Source organism: Bubalus bubalis, chromosome 20 (genome assembly GCF_019923935.1).
Source record: "Bubalus bubalis isolate 160015118507 breed Murrah chromosome 20, NDDB_SH_1, whole genome shotgun sequence".
NCBI classification, from domain to species: Eukaryota; Metazoa; Chordata; class Mammalia; order Artiodactyla; family Bovidae; genus Bubalus; species Bubalus bubalis.
The window spans coordinates 65306434-65327842 of NC_059176.1; the positions used below are offsets into that span (position 1 = coordinate 65306434).

At 39.6% G+C, this 21409-nt stretch overlaps 1 protein-coding gene across 1 annotated transcript in view; it reads right to left on the reverse strand.

Moving 5' to 3' along the window:
• GABRG3 (gamma-aminobutyric acid type A receptor subunit gamma3) overlaps positions 1 to 21409 on the reverse strand; it is an 838213-nt gene that overhangs the window by 139406 nt on the left and 677398 nt on the right. Inside the window, exon 6 of the mRNA XM_045163713.1 lies at positions 15253 to 15390. Coding sequence (XP_045019648.1) covers positions 15253 to 15390 — 138 coding nt within the window. The remainder of the gene's footprint in view (positions 1 to 15252; positions 15391 to 21409) is intronic.

Consider the following 21409-nt stretch of genomic DNA (forward strand, 5'->3'; position numbering starts at 1 on the left):
TTACTTTTGGAGGGAGATGAAAAATCTTGGATACCATATGTAGCCCTCCAAAAGGCCATGGAACATAAAGAGCTATGTCAGAATATCTGTAGTATTAATATTCCAACGGACATAATAATCAAAAAATGTTTAAAAATAGCCATTAAAAAGAATACATTTGAATTAGTTCTAATGAGGTGGATGAAACTGGAGCCTATTATACAGAGTGAAGTAAGCCAGAAAGAAAAACACCAATACAGTATACTAATGCATATATATGGAATTTAGAAAGATGATAACAATAACCCTGTGTACGAGACAGCAAAAGAGACACTGATGTATAGAACAGTCTTATGGACTCTGAGAGAGAGGGAAAGGGTGGGAAGATTTGAGAGAATGGCATTGAAATATGTAAAATATCATGTATGAAACGAGTTGCCAGTCCAGGTTCGATGCATGATACTGGATGCTTGGGGCTGGTGCACTGGGACGACCCAGAGGGATGGAATGGGGAGGGAGGAGGGTTCAGGATGGGGAACACATGTATACCTGTGGCAGATTCATTTTGATATTTGGCAAAACTAATACAATTATGTAAAGTTTAAAAATAAAATAAAATTAAAAAAAATTTAAAAAAAATATACAATGAATAAAATATAATGAGTAAAGTCTGAAAAACTTTGGACTAGCAAAATACAATATGATTACCTTAAGGCTCACTTGAAATTCATGGCCAAGGACTTAAATTGAGATAGGTCATGGAAGTGGTATGTTTCTATTTATTTATTTTTTGCCCCATAATGCTGTTTGGGCCCAAGTGTAGAGTGGGCAGAGGGCTGGATTAACTAGGGTTGTGTTTCATGCAAGAGAAAGGGGAAAGAGAACTGAAGGACTGTGCAAAAGAGGGACCATAAATGACTGATCAAGGACCTTCCAGCAGGAAATAAGACTTAGGACATTCTGAGCTATTGCAGACAGGCATGGGAGGAAGTGGTACCTCTCTGGAGCCCACTCACTCTTATCTTCAAAACAGCTTCTGATTTGTTGAAGAAAAGTGAGTTCGATTTTTAATGTAAATTTACTTATTTATAATACAATTTTGGCTTATTTTCTAAAGGATACACAGTGAAAATATTTAACATGACATGAAGTTTCATATATAAACAGGAACAATAGCTAAGAACAGATGGAGAACATTCTTCTATCATGCCAACACGTTCATTGATTTCATGGGAAGACTGTTTGCTGTGAGTGGGTAAAAGAATTTTGGGGAGATACTAATTTTCTATTCATAAAAAAGTCCCAATTTCTTCTGTCTTCTAAGCAATTGAGTTCAATATAATTTCTATTTGTAATGTTGATACATAAATTCCTAATTTACTCATTAAACTTTCATGTCTAGCATGTTTTTCTAGTGAGACTGAAAGCTCCTATCTGTTGTGAATGTTTTTCATACTTTTTTTTTTTTTTTTTACCCATAATAGCACACAAAAAATTCATACTACTACCTCAACTCTATGACTTTCTCCATTTGCACCTTCCTGTGTTAGTATTGTCTTACAGCCAGCTTTCTCCCCATAACTACGTTCTGTGTGTATTTGTAGCGTGGGTGGCTGTGACCGGCGCACTAAGTGTGGCAGAGAGGAGCTACCCCACATCCGAGGTCAGGGGCAGAAGCCAGGAGGACCCCATGCCCGAAGAGCGGCAGCCAAGAGGAGTTACCCCACGTCCGAGGTCAGGGGCAGTGGCCGAGAGTGCCAGGCTGTGACAGTGCAAGAACTGCCAAGAAGAGCTACCCAAATCCGAGGTCAGGGACGGCAGCCGAGAGGAGCTACCCTGCGTCCGAGGTCAGGGGCGGTGGCAGGGAGGAGCTACCCCACGCCCCCACGCCCCTACGCCCAGGGTCAGGGGCGGCAGCCGGGAGGAGCTACCCCATACCCGAGGCCAGGGGCGGCAGCAGGTAGGACCAACCCCACGTCCAAGGAGCGGTGGCTGCATGGGCACAGGAGGGCCTAGAGGAGCTATCCCACGTTGAAGGTCAGGAAGTGCGGTGGTGAGGAGATACCCCTCGTCCAAGGTAAGGAGGAGCGGCTGGCTTTGCTGGAGCAGCTGTGAAGAGATACCCCACGCCCAAGGTAAGAGAAACCCAAGTAAGACGGTAGGTGTTGCAAGAGGGCATCAGAGGGCAGACACACTGAAACCATACTCACAGGAAACTAGTCAATCTAATCACACTAGGACCACAGCCTTGTCTAACTCAATGAAACTAAGCCATGCCGCTGGGGCAACCCAACATGGGCGGGTCATGGTGGAGAAGTCTGACAGAATGTGGTCCACTGGAGAAGGGAATGGCAAACCACCTCAGTATTCTTGCCTTGAGAACCCCATGAACAGTATGAAAAGGCAAATAATAGGATACTGAAAGAGGAACTCCCCAGGTCAGTAGGTGCCGAATATGCTACTGGAGATCAGTGCAGAAATAACTCCATAAAGAATGAAGGGATGGAGCCAAAGCAAAAACAATACCCAGCTGTGGATGTGACTGGTGATAGAAGCAAGGTCTGATGCTGTAAAGAGCAATATTGCATAGGAACTTGGAATGTCAGGTCCATGAATCAAGGCAAATTGGAAGTGGTCAAACAAGAGATGGCAAGAGTGAACGTCGACATTCTAGGAATCAGCGAACTAAAATGGACGGGAATGGGCGAATTTAACTCAGATGACCATTATATCTACTACTGCGGGCAGGAATCCCTCAGAAGAAATGGAGTAGCCACCATGGTCAACAAAAGAGTTCGAAATGCAGTACTTGGATGCAATCTCAAAAACGACAGAATGATCTCTGTTTGTTTCCAAGGCAAACCATTCAATATCACAGTAATCCAAGCCTATGTCCCAACCAGTAACGCTGAAGAATCTGAAGTTGAATGGTTCTATGAAGACCTACAAGACTTCTTAGAACTAACACCCAAAAAAGATGTCCTTTTCATTATAGGGGACTGGAATGAAAAAGTAGGAAGTCAAGAAACACCTGGAGTAACAGGCAAATTTGGCCTTGGAATACGGAATGAAGCAGGGCAAAGACTAATAGAATTTTGCCAAGAAAATGCACTGGTCATAGCAAACACCATCTTCCAACAACACAAGAGAAGACTCTACACATGGACATCACCAGATGGTCAGCACCGAAATCAGATTGATTATATTCTTTCCAGCCAAAGATGGAGAAGCTCTATACAGTCAGCAAAAACAAGACCAGGAGCTGACTGTGGCTCAGATCATGAACTCCTTATTACCAAATTCAGAATGAAATTGAAGAAAGTAGGGAAAACCACTAGACCATTCAGGTATGACCTAAATCAAATCCCTTATGATTATACAGTGGAAGTGAGAAATAGATTTAAGGGCCTAGATCTGATAGATAGACTGCCTGATGAACTATGGAATGAGGTTCGTGACACTGTACAGGAGACAGGGATCAAGACCATCCCCATGGAAAAGAAATGCAAAAAAGCAAAATGGCTGTCTGGGGGAGGCCTTACAAATAGCTGTGAAAAGAAGAGAAGCAAAAAGCAAAAGAGAAAAGGAAAGATATAAACATCTGTATACAGAGTTCCAAAGAATAGCAAGAAGAGATAAGAAAGCCTTCCTCAGCGATCAGTGCAAAGAAATAGAGGAAAACAACAGAATGGGAAAGACTAGAGATCTCTTCAAGAAAATTAGAGATACCAAGGGAACATTTCATGCAAAGATGGGCTCGATAAAGGACAGAAATGCTATGGACCTAACAGAAGCAGAAGATATCAAGAAGAGGTGGCAAGTATACACAGAAGAACTGTACAAAAAACATCTTCATGACCCAGATAATCAGGATGGTGTGATCACTGACCTAGAGCCAGACATCCTGGAATGTGAAGTCAAGTGGGCCTTAGAAAGCATCCCTATGAACAAAGCTAGTGGAGGTGATGGAATTCCAGTTGAGCTATTCCAAATCCTGAAAGATGATGCTGTGAAAGTGCTGCACTCAATATGCCAGCAAATTAGGAAAACTCAGCAGTGGCCACAGGACTGGGAAAGGTCAGTTTTCATTCCAATCCCAAAGAAAGGCAATGCCAAAGAATGCTCAAATTACCGCACAATTGCACTCATCTCACGCACTAGTAAAGTAATGCTCAAAATTCTCCAAGCCAGGCTTCAGCAATACGTGAACCCTGAACTTCCTGATGTTCAAGCTGGTTTTAGAAAAGGCAGAGGAACCAGAGATCAAATTGCCAACACCACTGGATCATGGAAAAAGCAAGAGAGTTCCAGAAAAACATCTATTTCTGCTTTATTGACTATGCCAAAGCCTTTGACTGTGTGGATCCCAATAAACTGTGGAAAATTCTGAAAGAGATGGGAATACCAGACCACCTGACCTGCCTCTTGAGAAATCTGTATGCAGGTCAGGAAGCAACAGTGAGAACTGGACATGGGACAACAGACTGGTTCCAAATAAGAAAAGGAGTACGTCAAGGCTGTATATTGTCACCCTGCTTATTTAACTTATATGAAGAGTACATCATGAGAAATGCTGGACTGGAAGAAACACAAGCTGGAATCAAGATTGCTGGGAGAAATATCAATAACCTCAGGTATGCAGATGACACCACCCTTATAGCAGAAAGTGAAGAGGAACTAAAAAGCCTCTTGAGGAAAGTGTAAGTGGAGAGTGAAAAAGTTGGCTTAAAGCTCAACATTCAGAAAACGAAGATCATGGCATCTGGTCCCATCACTTCATGGCAAATAGATGGGGAAAGAGTGGAAACAGTGGAAACAGTGTCAGGCTTTATTTTGGGGGCTCCAAAATCACTGCAGATGGTGACTGCAGCCATGAAATTAAAAGACGCTTACTCCTTGGAAGGAAAGTTATGACCAACCTAGATAGCATATTCAAAAGCAGAGACATTACTTTGCCAACAAAGGTTCATCTAGTCAAGGCTATGGTTTTTCCAGTGGTCATATATGGATGTGACAGTTGGACTGTGAAGAAGGCTGAGCGCCGAAGAATTGATGCTTTTGACCTGTGGTGTTGGAGAAGACTCTTGAGAGTCCCTTGGACTGCAAGGAGATCCAAGCAGTCCATTCTGAAGGAGGTCAGCCCTGGGATTTCTTTGGAAGGAATGATGCTAAAGCTGAAACTCCAGTACTTTGGCCACCTTATGCAAAGAGTTGACTCATTGGAAAAGACTCTGATGCTGGAAGGGATTGGGGGCAGGAGGAGAAGGGGACGACAGAGGATGAGATGGCTGAATGGCATCACTGACTCTATGGACTTGAGTCTGAGTGAATTCCGGGAGTTGTTTCTGACAGGAAGGCCTGGTGTGCTGCGATTCATGGGGTCGCGAAGAGTCAGACACGACTGAGTGACTGAACTGAACTGAACTGACAGTCAATTAACAAACAGTGCTGTGATAATCTCAGGTGAATGGCACAGGTACTTAGCCATACATATACAGGTATCCATTCTCCCCCAAACTCCACTTCCATCCAGATTCCCACATAACATTTAGCAGAATTCTATGTGCTAGACAGTAGGTTCTTGTTGATTATTTATTTTAAATATAGCAGTGATCTTATTGTATATTTTAAAACCAGTTGTGTTCAACCTGCCTTCACATTTCCTTTTGTTTAATATCATTTTGCCCACAATACCAGGAAAGAAAGAACAGCATTAATACTTGGCATTTAAATACTAGAACAATCATCCCATTTAGTTACTTCCATTGGGCTGCCACAAAGATCTGCTGGTTTATTATAAACTCTCAGAATGTAATTATATTATTAATGTAAGTGACTCAAATTTGGGTAAATGCTTCCCCAAATATTCCCCATTATATGCTGTCTCCATGATTTATTTAATGATTATGATCTTTCATTCTTTTAACCTTATCAACATTTAATATTTAAACGCAGATGTCATTTTTCACCTTTACCACCATGACACCTGTGGAGAAGTTTTGCTTTTGTCTGTTGATTAGATAGTTTTTAAGACCTTTCTTCATGTGAAATGCAGTAAGCCTTCCAAAGCAACAGGTTCCACATACTTAGATTTAACCAACTGTGGACTGACAATATTTGAAACAATTTTTTTTTTTCAGAAAGTTAGGAAAAACAAACTTGAATTTGACACACATGAAAAGGACACTTGAATATTGAAAAATATGGGCACCAACACTCTATACAGCTGAACATCTACATATAAGTTGAAAATACACATATAAATTGAAAATTCACATATAATTTGAAAATCTGCATATAAATCAGTACAGTTCAGTTAAGTCACTCAGTCATGTCTGACTCTTTGTGACTCCATGAACTGCAGCACACCATGCTTCGCTGTCCATCAGCTACTCCTGGAGCTTGCTCAAACTCATGTCCAACAAGTTCGTGATGTCATGCAACCATCTCATACTCTGTCATCCCCTTCTCCTCCTGCCTTGAATCCTGCCCAGCATCAGGGTCCTTTCCAATGAGTCAGTTCTTTGTATCAGGTAGCCAGAGTATTAGAGCTTCAGCATCAGTCCTTCCAATGAACATTCAGGACTGATTTCTCTCAGGATGGACTGGTTTGATCTCCTTGCAGTCCAAGGGACTCGCAAGAAAGAGTCCTCTCCAACATCACAGTTCAAAACCTTTAATTCTTTGGGTCTCAGCTTGCTTTATGGTCCAACTCTCACATGCATACATGACTACTGGCGAAACCATAGCCTTGACTAGATGGACCTTTGTTGGCAAAGTAATGTCTTTGCTTTTTATATGCTGTCTAGGTTGGTCATTGCTTTTCTTTCAAGGAGCAAGTGTCTTTTGATTTCATGGCTACAGTCACAGTCTGCAGTGATTTTGGAGCCCAAGAAAATAAAGTTTGTCACTGTTTCCATTGTTTCCCCATCTATTTGTCATGAAGTGATGGGAACAGATGCCATGATCTTCAATGTTTGAATATTGAGTTTTAAGCCAGCTTTTTCACTTTCATCAAAAGACTCTTTAGTTCCTCTTTGCTTTTTGCCATAAGAGTGGTGTCATCTGCATATCTGAGGTTATTGATATTTCTCCCAGCAATCTTGATTCCAGCATGTGCTTCATCCAGCCCAGCATTTTGCATGATGTCCTCTGCATAGAAGTTAAATAAGCAGTAAAGCAAAATGCAGCCTTGTACTCCTTTCCCAATTTGGAACCAGTCCATTATTCCATGCCCAGTTCTAACTATTGCATCTTGACCTGCATACATATTTCTCAGGAGGCAAGTAAGGTGGTCTGAGATTTCCACCTATGAAGAATTTTCCACAGTTTGTTGCGATCCACACAGCCAAAGGCTTTAGTGTAGTCAATGAAACAGCAGTAGATGTTTTTCTGGAATTGTCTTGCTTTTTCTATGATCCAACAGATGTTGGCAATTTGATCTCTGGTTCCTCTGCCTTTTCTAAATCCAGCTTGAACATCTGGAAGTTCTCGGTTCACATACTGTTGAAGGCTTGTTTGGAGAATTTTGAGCATTACTTTGTTGTTTTTTTTAAATTTTATTTTATTTTTAAACTTTACATAACTGTATTAGTTTTGCCAAATATCAAAATGAATCCGCCACAGGTATACATGTGTTCCCCATCCTGAACCCTCCTCCCTCCTCCGTCCCCATTCCATCCCTCTGGGTCGTCCCAGTGCACCAGCCCCAAGCATCCAGTATTGTGCATTGAACCTGGACTGGCATTACTTTGTTAGCATATGAGATGACTGCAATCGTGTGGTAGTTTGATCATTCTTTGGCATTGCCTTTCTTTGGGATTGGAATGAAAACGGACATTTTGCAGTTCTGTGGCCACTGCTGAGTTTTCCTAATTTGCTGGCATATTGAGTGCAGCACTTTCACAGCCTCATCTTTTAGGATTTGAAATAAGTCAGCTGGAATTCCATCACCTCCACTAGCTTTGGTCCTAGTGATGCTTCCTAAGATCCACTTGACCTCGCAACCAAGATGTCTGGCTCTAGGTGAGTGATCACACAATCATGGTTATCTGGGGCATTAACATCTTTTTTGTGTAGTTCTTCTGTTTATTCTTGCCACCTCTTATTAATATGCTCTGCTTCTGTTAGGTCCATACATTTTCTGTCTTTTACTGTGCCCATCTTTGCATGAAATGTTCTCTTGGTGTCTCTAATTTTCTTGAAGAGCTCTCTAGTCTTTCCCATTCTATTGTTTTCATCTATTTCTTTGCATTGATCACTGAGGAAGGCTTTATTATCTTTCCATACTATTCTCCACATTCAGACGGATATATCTTTCTTTTTTTCCTTTGCCTTTTGCTTCTCTTCTTTTCTCAGATATTTGTAAGACCTCCTCAGTCAATGATTCTGCATTTTTGCCCTTTTTTTTTCCCTTGGGGATGATCTTGATTATTGTCTTCTGTACAATGTCATGAACCTCAGTCCATAGTTCTTCAGGCACTCTATCACATCTAATCCCTTGAATCCATTTTTCACTTCCACTGTTCAATCATAAGGAATTTGATTTAGGTCATACCTGAATGGTCTAGTGCTTTTCTCTACTTTCTTCAATTTAAGCCTGCATTTGGCAACGAGGAGTTCATTATCTGAGCCCCAGTCAGCTCCTGGTCTTGTTTTTGCTGACTGTATGGAGCTTCTGAATCTTTGGCTGCAAAGAATATAATCAATCTAATTTCAGTATTGACCATCTGGTGATGTCCATGTGTAGAGTCTTCTCTTGTGTTGTTGGAAGAGGGTGTTTCCTATGACCAGTGCATTCTCTTGGCAAAACTGTTAGCCTTTGCCTTGCTTAATTTTGTACTCCAAGGCCACACTTGTCTGTTACTCCAGGTATCTCTTTACTACCTTCCTTTGCATTCCACTTTCTTATGATGAAAAGAACATCTTTTTATGGTGTTATTTCTAGAAGGTCTTGTAGGTCATCATCGAATTGTTCGACTTCAGCTTCTTTGGCATTAGTGGTAGGGGCATAGACTTGGATTACTGTGATATTGAATGGTTTTCTTGGAAATAAACAGAGATCATTCATCGTTTTTGAGATTACACCCAAGTACTGCATTCTGGCCTGTTTTATTGACTATGAGGGCTACTCCATTTCTTCTAAGGGAATGACAGCCCACAGTTGGTCTTCTGAATTAAATTCTTCCATTCACATCCATTTTAGTTCACTGATTCCTAAAATACCGATGTTCACTCTTCCCCTCTCCTGTTTGACCACATCTAATGTACCCTGATTCACAGAGCAAACATTCCAGGTTCTATGCAATAATGTTCTTTACAGCATCAGACTTTGCTTTCATCACCAATCATATCCATAACTGGGTGTTGCTTTTTCTTTGGCTGAGCCTCTTCATATTTCCTGAGCTAGTTCTCTGCTCTTCTCTAGTTGCATATTGGGCACCTACCAATCTGGGGAGTTCATCTTTCAGTGTCAAATCTTTTTGCCTTTTCATACGGTTCATGGGGTTCTCAAGGCAGGAATACTGAAGTATTCCTTCAAAAGTAAGTCCTTCAAAAAGACTTATACCAGCACCACCCTGCTGCTAGGGTGCTGCCAGGATTGTGTTCAGTGTCCCTGACCCCACAATAGGCCCTGCCTCTGCCAGAGACTCCTGAACACCCACAGGCAAGTCTGGCTTACTCTCTTGTGGTGTCACTGCTCCTTTCTCCTGGGTCCTGGTCACACAAAATTTTGTTTGTGCCCTCCAAGAATCTGTTTCCTCACACCTGTGGAAATTCTGTAATCAAATCCCACAGGCCTTTGAAGTCAAGTTCCTGGGGGTTCTGCATCCCGTTCTCAGATCCCCAGGTTGGAGAATTTGTTGTGGGCCCTAGAACTTTTGCAGCAGTGTGAGAACTTCTTTGATATAATTGTTATCCAGCTTGTGGCTCTATACCCAGTGGCTCTATGGTGGGGCTAATGGTGACCTCCTCCATGAGGATTTATGTGACAGTGCCTCCCAGGTTTGTTGCAGCCAGAGTCCCTGTACCTGAGACAGCCACTGCTGAGCCATGCCTCCACAGGAGACACTCAAACACTCAAAGGCAGATCTGGTTCAATCTCTTGTGGAGTCTGTGGATCCTGGTGCCCACAAGGTTTTAATGTAAATGGTCCTCAGTATGTGTAATTCTCTAATTTTTTCATATCCAAGGTTCTGCATACAGGGATTCAGCCAATTGGGGTTGCATAATACTGTAGTATTTACTACAGAAAAAAATCAAAATTTCAGTGAACTTGTACAGTTTAAACTGAGTTGCTTAAGGGTAAATTCTATTTGAATAATATTTACATTGTATTCAAAACTATTTACATAGCATTTACAATATATTAGGTATTATAAGTAATTTAGAGATGATTTAAAATATATAGAAGGATGTATGTTAAATGCAGGCATTAGGCCATTTTATGTAGTGGGGTTGAGCATCTGGTATATTGATATCTTTAGGGATGTGGGAATCAATCCCCATGGATACAAAGTAGCAACTTCAGTTATCTATTTTAGAATTCTATCAAAAAATTCAGACTGTTCTTAAAATTAATAGAGCTCTTGAATTTAGTAATTGCAGGTTACAAAATTAACACCCAGAAATCTGTTGCATTTCTATACACTAACAAAAGATCAGAAAGAGAAATTCAATAAACAATTCCATTTATCATCTCATTAAAAAGAATAAAATACCTCGAAATAAACCTGTCCAGGAGACAAAGGGGGCTTTCCCAGTGGCTCAGCGGTAAAAAACTCTGCCTGCAACACAGGAGATCCAGGTGTGATCCCTGGGTCAGGAAGATCCCCTGGAGAAGGGAATGGCTACCCAGTCCAGTAATCTTGCCTGGAGAATTTCATGGACCAGAGGAGCCTGGCAGGCTACAGTCCATGGGGTACAAAAGAGTTGAACACCACTGATTGGCTATCACACATACACAAGATGACAAAAGAACTGTACTCTGAAAACTATAAGAGCCTGATGAAAGAAATAGAAGAAGACATAAGCAAATGGTAAGATATATCATGTTCTTGGATCAGAAGAATCAATATTGTCAAAATGACTATACTACCCAAGGTGATCTACAGATTCATTGCAATCCCTATCTAATTTGCAATGGCATTTTTCACAGAGCTAGAACAAAAAAATCTTAAAATTTGTATGGAGAAATAAAAGACCCTGAATAGCCAAAACAATCTTGAGAACCAGACATTGTGAAATTCCTAGAGGAAAACACAGGCAGAACATTCTCTGAAATAAATCTCAGCAATATCTTTTTCAATCTATTATTCCCAGAATAATGGAAATAAAAACAAAAGTAAACAATTGGGTCCTACTTAAACTCAAAGGGCTTCCCTTGTGGCTCAGCTGGTAAAGAATTTGCCTACAATGTGGGATTACTGGGTTCAATCCCTGGGTTGGGAAGATCCCCTGGAGAAGGCAAAGGCTACCCACTCCAGTATTCTGGCCTGGAGAATTCCATGGACTGTACAGTCCATGGGGTCACAAATAGTCGGACATGACTGACATGACTGAATGACTTCCTTTTTTTTTTAAACTCAAAAGCTTTTGCACAGTGAAAAAAACAAACAAAAGGAAAAGACAACTCACAGAATGGCAGAAATTATTTGCAAATGGGGTGAGCAACAAGGAATTAATCTCTAAAATTTACAACAGCTCATGACACTTAATAGTATCAAAACAATCAACCCAATAAAAAATAGGGCAGAAGACTTAAATAGAAATTTCACCAAAGCAAGCATACAGATGGTCAAGAGGCACATGCAAAGATGTTCAACATCTTTAATTATTAGAGAAATGCAAATCAAAACTACAATGAGATATCACCTCACACCAGTCAAAAATGGCTGTCATCAAAAAACCCACAAGCAATAAATACTGGAGAGGGTGTGGAGAGAAGGGACCCCTCCTACACTGTTGATGAGAATGTAAATTGATACAGTCAATATGGAGAACAGATGGAAGTTCCTTAAAACAACAACAACAAACAAACAAACTAAAAATAGAGCTATCATATGACCCTGCAATTCCACTCCTGGGCATATATCCAGAGAAGGACATGTTCCAAAAGGATGCATGCACTCCAATGCAGCACTGTTTATAAGAGCCAAGGCATGGAATTCTATTTTAGAATTCTTTTAGGTTACTTCTTTTAGGAAGTATCCTAAAAGCCTGTCAACAGAAGAATGGACAAATAAGATCTGGTACATATAGGCAATGAATATTAGCCATTAAAAAGAATGAAAGAATGTCATTTGCAGCAACATGAAAGGACCTAGAGACTGTCATTTGGAGTGAAGTCAGACAGAGAAGGAGAAATATCATGCAACATCCCTTGTATGTGGAATCTAAAAAGAAATGATACTAACGAACTTATACTTACAAATCAGGAAAAGACTCACAGATATAATGAACTTATAGTTGCTGGGGGGAAAGATGGGGGAAAGGGATAGAGAGTTAGGAATGGAAAGGTATATTTAAAATGGATAACAAACAAGGGCCTACTGTATAGCACATGGAGCTCTTCTCAGTGTTATGTGGCAGACTGTACAGGTGAGGAGTTTGGGGAAGAATGGATTCATGTATATGTATGAATGAGTCCCTTTGCTGCTCACTTCAAACTATTAGAACATTGTCAATTGGCTATACCCTAATACAAAATAAAAAGTTAAAAAAAAATTCAGACTGTTCTTTAAGGATATTTACTCAGTTCAGTTCAGTTCAGTTTCTCAGTCGTGTCCAACTCTTTGCGACCCCATGAATCACAGAATGCCAGGCCTCCCTGTCCATCACCAACTACCGGAGTTTACTCAAAGTCATGTCCATCGAGTCAGTGATGCCATTCAGCCATCTCATCCTCTGTCGTTCCCTTCTCCTCCTGCTCCCAATTCCTCCCAGCATCAGGGTCTTTTCCAATGAGTCAACTCTTCACATGAGGTGGCCAAAGTATTGGAGTTTCAGCTTTAGCATCAGTCCTTCCAATGAACATCCAGGACTGATCTCCTTTAGAATGGACTGGTTGGATCTCCTTGCAGTCCAAGTGACTCTCAAGAGTCTTCTCCAACACCACAGTTCAAAAGCATCAGTTCTTCAGCACTCAACTTTTTTCAGTCCAACTCTTACATCCATAAGTGTTGCGAGAGGGCATCAGAGGGCAGACACACTGAAACCATAATCACAGGAAACTAGCCAATCTGATCACATGGACCACAGCCTTGTCTAACTCAATTAAACTAAGCCATGCCATGTGGGGCCACCCAAGACAGATGGGTCATGGTGGAGAGGTCTGACACAATGTCGTCAATGGGAGAAGGGAATGGCAAACCACTTCAGTATTCTTGCCTTGAGAACCCCATGAGCAGTAGGAACAGGCAAAATGTTAGGATACTGAAAGAGGAACTCCCCAGGAAGTGCGCAATATGCTACTGGAGATCAGTGGAGAAATAACTCCAGAAAGAATGAAGGGATGGAGCCAAAGCAAAAACAATACCCAGTTGTGGATGTGCCTGGTGATAGAAACAAGGTCCGATGCTGTAAAGAGCAATATTGCATAGGAACTTGGAATGTCAGGTCCATGAATCAAGGCAAATTGGAAGTGGTCAAACAGGAGATGGCAAGAGTGAATGTCAACATTCTAGGAATCAGCGAACTAAAATGGATGAATTTAACTCAGATGACCATTATATCTACTGGCGGGCAGAAATCCCTTAGAAGAAATGGAGTAGCCACCATGGTCAACAAAAGAGTGTGAAATGCAGTACTTGGATGCAATCTCAAAAATGACAGAATGATCTCTGTTCGTTTCCAAGGCAAACCATTCAATATCACAGTAATCCAAGCCTATGCCTCAACCAGTAACACTGAAGAAGCTGAAGTTGAACGGTTCTATGAAGATCCGCAAGACCTTTTACAACTAACACCCAAAAAATATGTCCTTTTCATCATAGGGGACTGGAATGCAAAAGTAGGAAGTCAAGAAACACCTGGAGTAACAGGCAAATTTGGCCTTGGAGTACAGAATGAAGCACGGCAAAGGCTAATAGAGTTTTTGCAAGAGAACGCACTGGTCATAGCAAACTCCCTCTTCCAACAACACAAGAGAAGACTCTACACATGGACATCACCAGATGGTCAGCACCGAAATCAGATTGATTATATTCTTTCCAGCCAAAGATGGAGAAGCTCTATACAGTCAGCAAAAACAAGATCTGGAGCTGACTGTGGCTCAGATCATGAGCTCCTTATTGCCAAATTCAGACTTACATTGAAGAAAGTGGGGAAAACCACTAGACCATTTAGGTATGACCTAAATCAAATCCCTTATGATTATACAGTGGAAGCGAAAAATAGATTTAAAGGACTAGCTCTGATAGACAGAGTGCCTGATGAACTAAAGATATTTACTACTAATTATTAAAATTTACATCTTAATCTAGTCATATGAAGCAAATTATTATGGTGTTTTAAAAGTCAATAAATATTTATATTAGCAAATAACTAGATCAGAAGAAAAACTGACTTGAAACCAATCTACTCCCCAAATCCTGTTAGAAAAAAATGAATTGCAAAATAGTGAACCATAGATTCTTATTTGGGAATTACCAGAAAACAAACAAAAAACATCCATAAAAGAAAAAAAATATATTTAAAGACATTAAGAGGTGAAGCATCTCTTTCGTCTAAATACATGTGTTATAATATGCATATAATGTTCACTTAAAATGAAATTGGTGGATAATTATTGGGCTCAGTATATTGAAAAAAGACACAAAATTTGAAGCAAAGGAAGAAGCTAGAAACTGAAATTCAAAGGACATTTCACATGAGCTTTTTGTTTTGTATATTATCTATAGTATCTCATGTTCATCATGTATGTGGAAAGTTGTAGAACTCTTTACCATTAGTGAAATTGGTTTATATAAATCTGGTCAGTGATGAGAGGATTTATAGACATAATGCCAACATGGTCTCAATTTAAAAGTATAAGGCAATTCTAATCACCCTTTCCCCATTGCAATTAAAACATTGAACATTTTTGACTTTTAGATCAGCTGTTTTGCCTCAAATATCACTTAGGAATCATGGCTGCCTGAGTATAATTAGCTAAAACACACACAGGAAGGAATTCTACATGAAAGGTATGCCTTAGGCATGAAGGGAAAAAGTCAGAGTTTTTTTTTTTTTTTTTTTTTTTTGAGAATTTCACTTCTTTAAGTTATCTCTTACCTGCTGATGTTTGCACAATTTCCGTGGTGTTTCTGAGGCCCATGAAATCAAACTGATAAAGCCGCCAGGATTTCTGATCAGCTGCCTCAACCGAATTTTTTCTCCATCTATAAATCATTTCTTCTTTGGGGTAGCCATCTAAAAATGCAAAAAAAATATTAGTGCTTGAAGACATAGGATTGTAACACATTAAAGTCAAAATTATAATTCTGATCACTTAATAGGAGTTGACATTTTAGTCCATATTTAATCATTAACTTTTCCCCATATGCATAGAAGCTCCAAAAATGAATGGGAAGTGGCTACTTAACCCAGAAGATTTTTGCTGCAGATCTTCACGATCAACAAAAGGTGAACAACCACATGCCATGTCTGTGTGAACATAGAATATATCTCTCAATGTGGAAGGCTTGGTTGTAGTTGACATTCAAAGTATAGACCTTATCTAACTTCCTAGCTCACTGTCACCAGACCTTCTAAACTTTTCCAGAGCTGAGTCTGTCTAGATCTCAGGAAAGACAAATTTACTTTTTTATTATAAACTTTATTATATATATAGCTTTTATTATTTATTACATATTTACATTTATTATTATTATTGAAGAGTAGTTGATGTACAATATTATGTAATTTGTTGTTGTTCAGTGGCCAAGTTTTGTCCAACTGTTTGCGACCCCATGGACTGCAGCATGCCAAGCTTCCCTGTCCATCACCAACTCCCAGAGCTTGCTCAAACTCATGTCCATCAAGTCGGTGATGCCATTCAACCATCTCATCCTGTGTCAAACCTTTCTCCTTCTGCTTTCAATCTTTCCCAGCATCAGGGTCTTTTCCAAGGAGTCAGTTCTTCACATCAGGTGGACAAATTATTGGAGTTTCAGCTTCAGCATTAGTCCTTCTAATGAATATTCAGGACTGATTTCCTTTAGGATGGACTGATTGGATCTCCCTGCAGTCCAAGGGACTCTCAAGAATCTTTTCCAACACCACAGTTCAAAAGCATCAATTCTTCGGCACTCAGCTATCTTTAGAGTCCAACTCTCACATCCATACATGACTACTGGAAAAACTATAGCTTTGACTAGATAGACCTTTGTTGGCTAAGTAATGTCTCTGCTTTTGAATATGCTGTCTCAGTTGGTCATAGCTTTTCTTCCAAGGAGCAAGCATCTTTTAATTTCGTGGCTGCAGTGACCTTGCTCTTGCTCCTCTTGCACCAAATGCATTCATTTTCTCACTGTTGAGAATAATGTATGCTATGGATTTATTGTATACGGCCTTTATTATGTTGAGGTATGTTCCTTCTATGCCTACTTTATGGAGAGTCTTTATCATTAACCAGTGTTGAATTTTGTTAAAGCTTTTTCTGCATCTGTTGAGACGATCATATGTTTTTTTGTCTTTCAACTTGTTAATATGGTCTATCACATCGGTTGATTTACATATACTGAAGAGTCCTTGCATCACTGGGATAACTCCCACTTGATCTTGATGTATGATCCTTTTAATGTGTTGTTGGATTCTGTTTGGTAGAATTTTGTTGAGGATGTTTGCATCTATGTTTATGGGTGATATTGGCCTGCGTTTTCTTTATTGTGATATCTTTATCTGGTTTTGGTATTAGGGTAATGGTGGCCTCATAGAAAGGGATTGAGAGTTTTCTATCTTCTGCAATTTTCTGGAAGGGTTTGAGCAGGATAGGTGTTAACTCATCTCTAACTTTTAGGAGAATTCACCTGTGACATCAGCTATCACTGGGCTTTTGTTTGTCAGAAGATTTTTTATTACAGCTCTGACTTCTGTGCTTGTGATTAATTTGCTGAGTTCAGTTGCTCAGTCGTGTCTGACTCTTTGCAACCCCATGGACTGCAACATGCCAGGCTTCCCTGTCCATCACCAACTCCTGAAGCATACTCAAACTCATGTCTATCGAGTTGGTGACACCATCTAAGCATCTCATCCTCTGTCATCCCCTTCTCCTCCTTCCTTCAATCTTCCCCAGCATCAGGGTCTTTTCCAATGAGTCAGTTATTTACATGAGGTTGCATAAGTATTGGAGCTGCAGCTTCAGCATCAGTCCTTCCAATGAATATTCAGAACTGATTTCCTTTAGGATTGACAAGTTTGATCTCCTTGCAGTCTAAGGAACACTGAAGAGTCTTCTCCAACACCAACACAGTTCAAAAGCATCAATTCTTCAGTCCTCAGCTTTCTTTATGGTCCAACTCTCACATCCATACATGACTACTGGAAAAACCATAGCTTTGACTAGATAGACATTTGTCACAAAGTACTGTCTCTGCTTTTTATTATGCTGTCTAGGCTGGTCATAGCTTTTATTCCAAGGAGCATGCATCTTTTAATTTAGTGGCTACAGTCCCCATCTGCCGTGATTTTGGATCCCAAGAGAATAAAGTCTGTCACTGTTTCCATTGGTTCCCCATCTATTTGCCATGAAATGATGGGAACGGATGCCATGATCTTAGTTTTTTTAAATGTTGAGTTTTAAGCCACCTTTTTCACTCTCCTCTTTCACTTTAATCAGGAGGCTCTTAAGTTTCTGTTCACTTTCTGCCATAAGGGTGGTGTCGCCTGAATATCTGAGGTTATTGATATTTCTCCCAGCAATTTTGATTCCAGCTTGTGCTTCATCCAGCCTGGCATTTCACATAATGTACTCTGCATATAAGTTAAATAAGCAGGATAATAATATACAGCCTTCAGTCACTCAGTTGTGTCTGACTCTTTGCAACCCCATGGACTGCAAAAAAAAAAAAAAAAAAAAAAAAAAAAAAAAAAAAAAAAAAACCAACAACAATAACAACAAAAAAACTTTTTTGTATAATTCTTCTGTTTATTCTTGGCACCTCTTCTTAATATCTTCTGCTTCTGTTAGGTCCATAACATTTCTGTCCTTTTTTGTGCATGTCTTTGCATGAAATGTTCCCTTGGTATCTCTAATTTTCTTGAAGAGATCTCTAGTCTTTCCCATTCTATTGTTTTCCTCTATTTCTTTGTGTTGATCACTGAGGAAGGCTTTCTTATCTCTCCTTGCTATTCTTTGGAACTCTGCATTCAAATAGGTATACCTTTCCTTTTCTCTTTTGCCTTTCACTCCTCTTCTTTTCTCAGCTATTTGTAAGGCCTCCTCAGGCAACCATTTTGCCCTTTTGCATTTTTTTCTTGGGGATAGTCTTAATCACTGCCTTACATACAATGTCACAAATCTCTGTCCATAGCTCTTCAGGCACTATATCAGATCTAATCCCTGGAATCTATTTGTCACCTCCACTGTATAATCATAAGGGATTTGACTTAGCTCATACCTGAGTGGTCTAGTGGTTTTCCCTACTTTCTTCAATATAAGTCTGAATTTGGCAATAAGGAGTTCGTGATCTGAGCCACAGTCAGCTCCTGTTCTTCTTTTTTCTGACTGTATAGAACTTCTCCATCTTTAGCTGCAAAGAATCTAATCAATCTGATTTTGGTATTGCCCATCTGGTGATGCCATGTGTAGAGTCATCTTTTGTGTTGTTGGAAGAGGGTGTTTGCTATGACCAGAGTGTTCTCTTGGCAAAATACTGTTGGCCTTTGCCCTGCTTCATTTTGTACTCCAAGGCCAAACTTGAATGTTACTCCAGGTATCTCTTGACTTCCTACTTTTGCATTCCAGTCCCCTATGATGAAAAGGACATCTTTTTTGGGTGTTAGTTCTAGAAGGCCTTGTAGGTCTTCATGGAGCCATTCAACTTCAGCTTCTTTGGCATTATTGTTTGATGCATAGACTTGGATAACTCTAATATTGAATGGTTTGCCTTGGAAATGAACAGAGATCATTCTGTCATTTTGGTCAATGTACCCAAGTACTTCATTTTGGACTCTTTTGTTGACTGTGAGGGTTATTCCATTTCTTCTAAGGGATTCTTGTCTACAGTAGTAGATATAATGGTCATCTGAATTAAATTTGCCTGTTCCAGTCCTTTAGTTCACTTATTCCTAAATAGTCAGTATTCACTCTTGTCATCTCCTGTTTTACCACTTCCAATTTACCTTGATTCATGGATGTAACATTCCTGGTTTCTATGCAATATTGTTCTTTACAGCATCGGACTTTACTTCCATCACCAGTCACATCCACAGCTGGGCGCTGTTTTGGCTTTGACTCCATCTCTTCATTCTTTTTGGAGTTATTTCTCCACTCTTCTCCAGTAACACATTGGGCACCTACCAACCTAGTGAGTTCATCTTTCATTTTCATACCTTTTTGCCTTTTCATACTGTTCATGGTGCTCTGACAGCAAGAATGCTGAAGTGGTTTGCCATTTCCTTCTCCAGTGGACCATGTTTTGTCAAAACTCTCCACTTTGACCCATCCATCTTGGGTGGCCCTACGTGGCATGGCTCATAGTTTCTTTGAGTTAGACAAGGCTGTGGTCCATGTGATCAGTTTGATTAGTTTTCTGTGATTGTGGTTTTCATTCTGTCTGCCCTCTGATGGATAAGGATAAGAGGCTTATGGAAGCTTCCTGATGGGAGAGAATTACTTTTGGGCAAACTAGGTCTTGTTTTGATGGGTGTGGCCATGATCAGTAAATCTTTAATCCAATTTTGTGTTCCCTCCCTTTTTTTGGCCTGAACCGAACTATTGTAGGGATACTGAAGCTAATGGTAACCTCCTTCATAAGGACTTGTTCAGGCACCCTTGTCTTCAGTGTCTCTGACCCTGCAGCAGGCCACTCTATCCCTGCCTCCACCGGAGACTCCTGGACACTCATCAGCAAGTCTGGCTCAGTCTCTGTGGAGATACTGTTCCTTTCTCCTGGCTCCCAGTGCACACAAGGTTTTGTTTGTGCCCTCCAAGAGTCTGTTTCACCAGTCCTGTGGAAGTTCTGTAATCAGGTCCCCCTGGCCTCCAAGATCAAAGGGGTTTTCAGTCCCTTTTGAGTACCATCTACAAAATTTAAGTTTCACATGCTCATGTAAAATATGAAAGTAATCTGTATCTTATGTTATAGCTGTAAAACAAAATTTGGAAAATACAACAGTTGTTACTATGCTAAATTGCTTCATTTTCAACTGTTCAGAGAACAAAGTATGAACAAATGTACTCATTTTAAAAACTAATCACCCCAACGTGGGCCCGGAGAACAGAAAGAGACATGAATGAACTCACTGAGATGGGGAAAATACAGATTCTCTATCTTGTTTTTGGTGATGATTGCATGTAGGTTACAAATGTGAAAATGCTTGCATTTTATAGCACCTAAATTATGATCTCAAAAGAAATTCAACTCTGTCTTTTTAGGTCATGGACAGGGAAACATGGCCACTAACTTTCATCTTACCAGATATTTCTCAATATAGCTCTCATTTCATCTTTTATCATCTAGAATCAATGTCTTATACTAAACTGATGTTGACCAAAACACACACAAAAAAGCTCTAATTTTAACTACATTTAATAATTAAAAGGCTATTTTTGCTAAGTTATTTATAAATATTATAGTTTAATATGAAATGAAATTTCTGTTTAAGAGTTTTACAAATCTTTCAGAAGAATATTTTATTGATTTCTTTTGGAATTTCAAATCCAAAAGAAATATATAAAATATATAAACAGCCAGTTTGGAAAACAAGATATAATCTAAAAGACAATTCCAAGGTACAGGCTTGGTTTGTGGAAAAGTTAACTTTGTTACCTTACTCTACACTCTTTAGCATTGTGTGACTTTGATTACATATAGCTAGTATCTTCATCATGCCAGATTTCAAAATATTCAATGAACTTATATAAACTTAAGGAAAGAATTTGTAACATGAGCTTGTGAAATGTCAAACTAATTATAAAAAGAGCATATTCCCCAAATCCGAATAGGTATGTCTATAACTTTACACTGTATATGCCTGCCACTATTGATATCTCTGAAATATTCATTTCTCTCTGCTCTAAAAGTTTGTTCGAGTAATTTTGTATTTAAGCCTTACTATCCCAGAAATGTTCATGGCTATATATATATATATATATATATATATATATATATATATATATATATATTTATATTTAAAGCTTTCCTAACAGCTTTTTAAAATATTTTCCAAAATCAGGGTTGAATACTGAATCAATTCTGTAAAATACTGCTGAAAATCCTCTTATGAA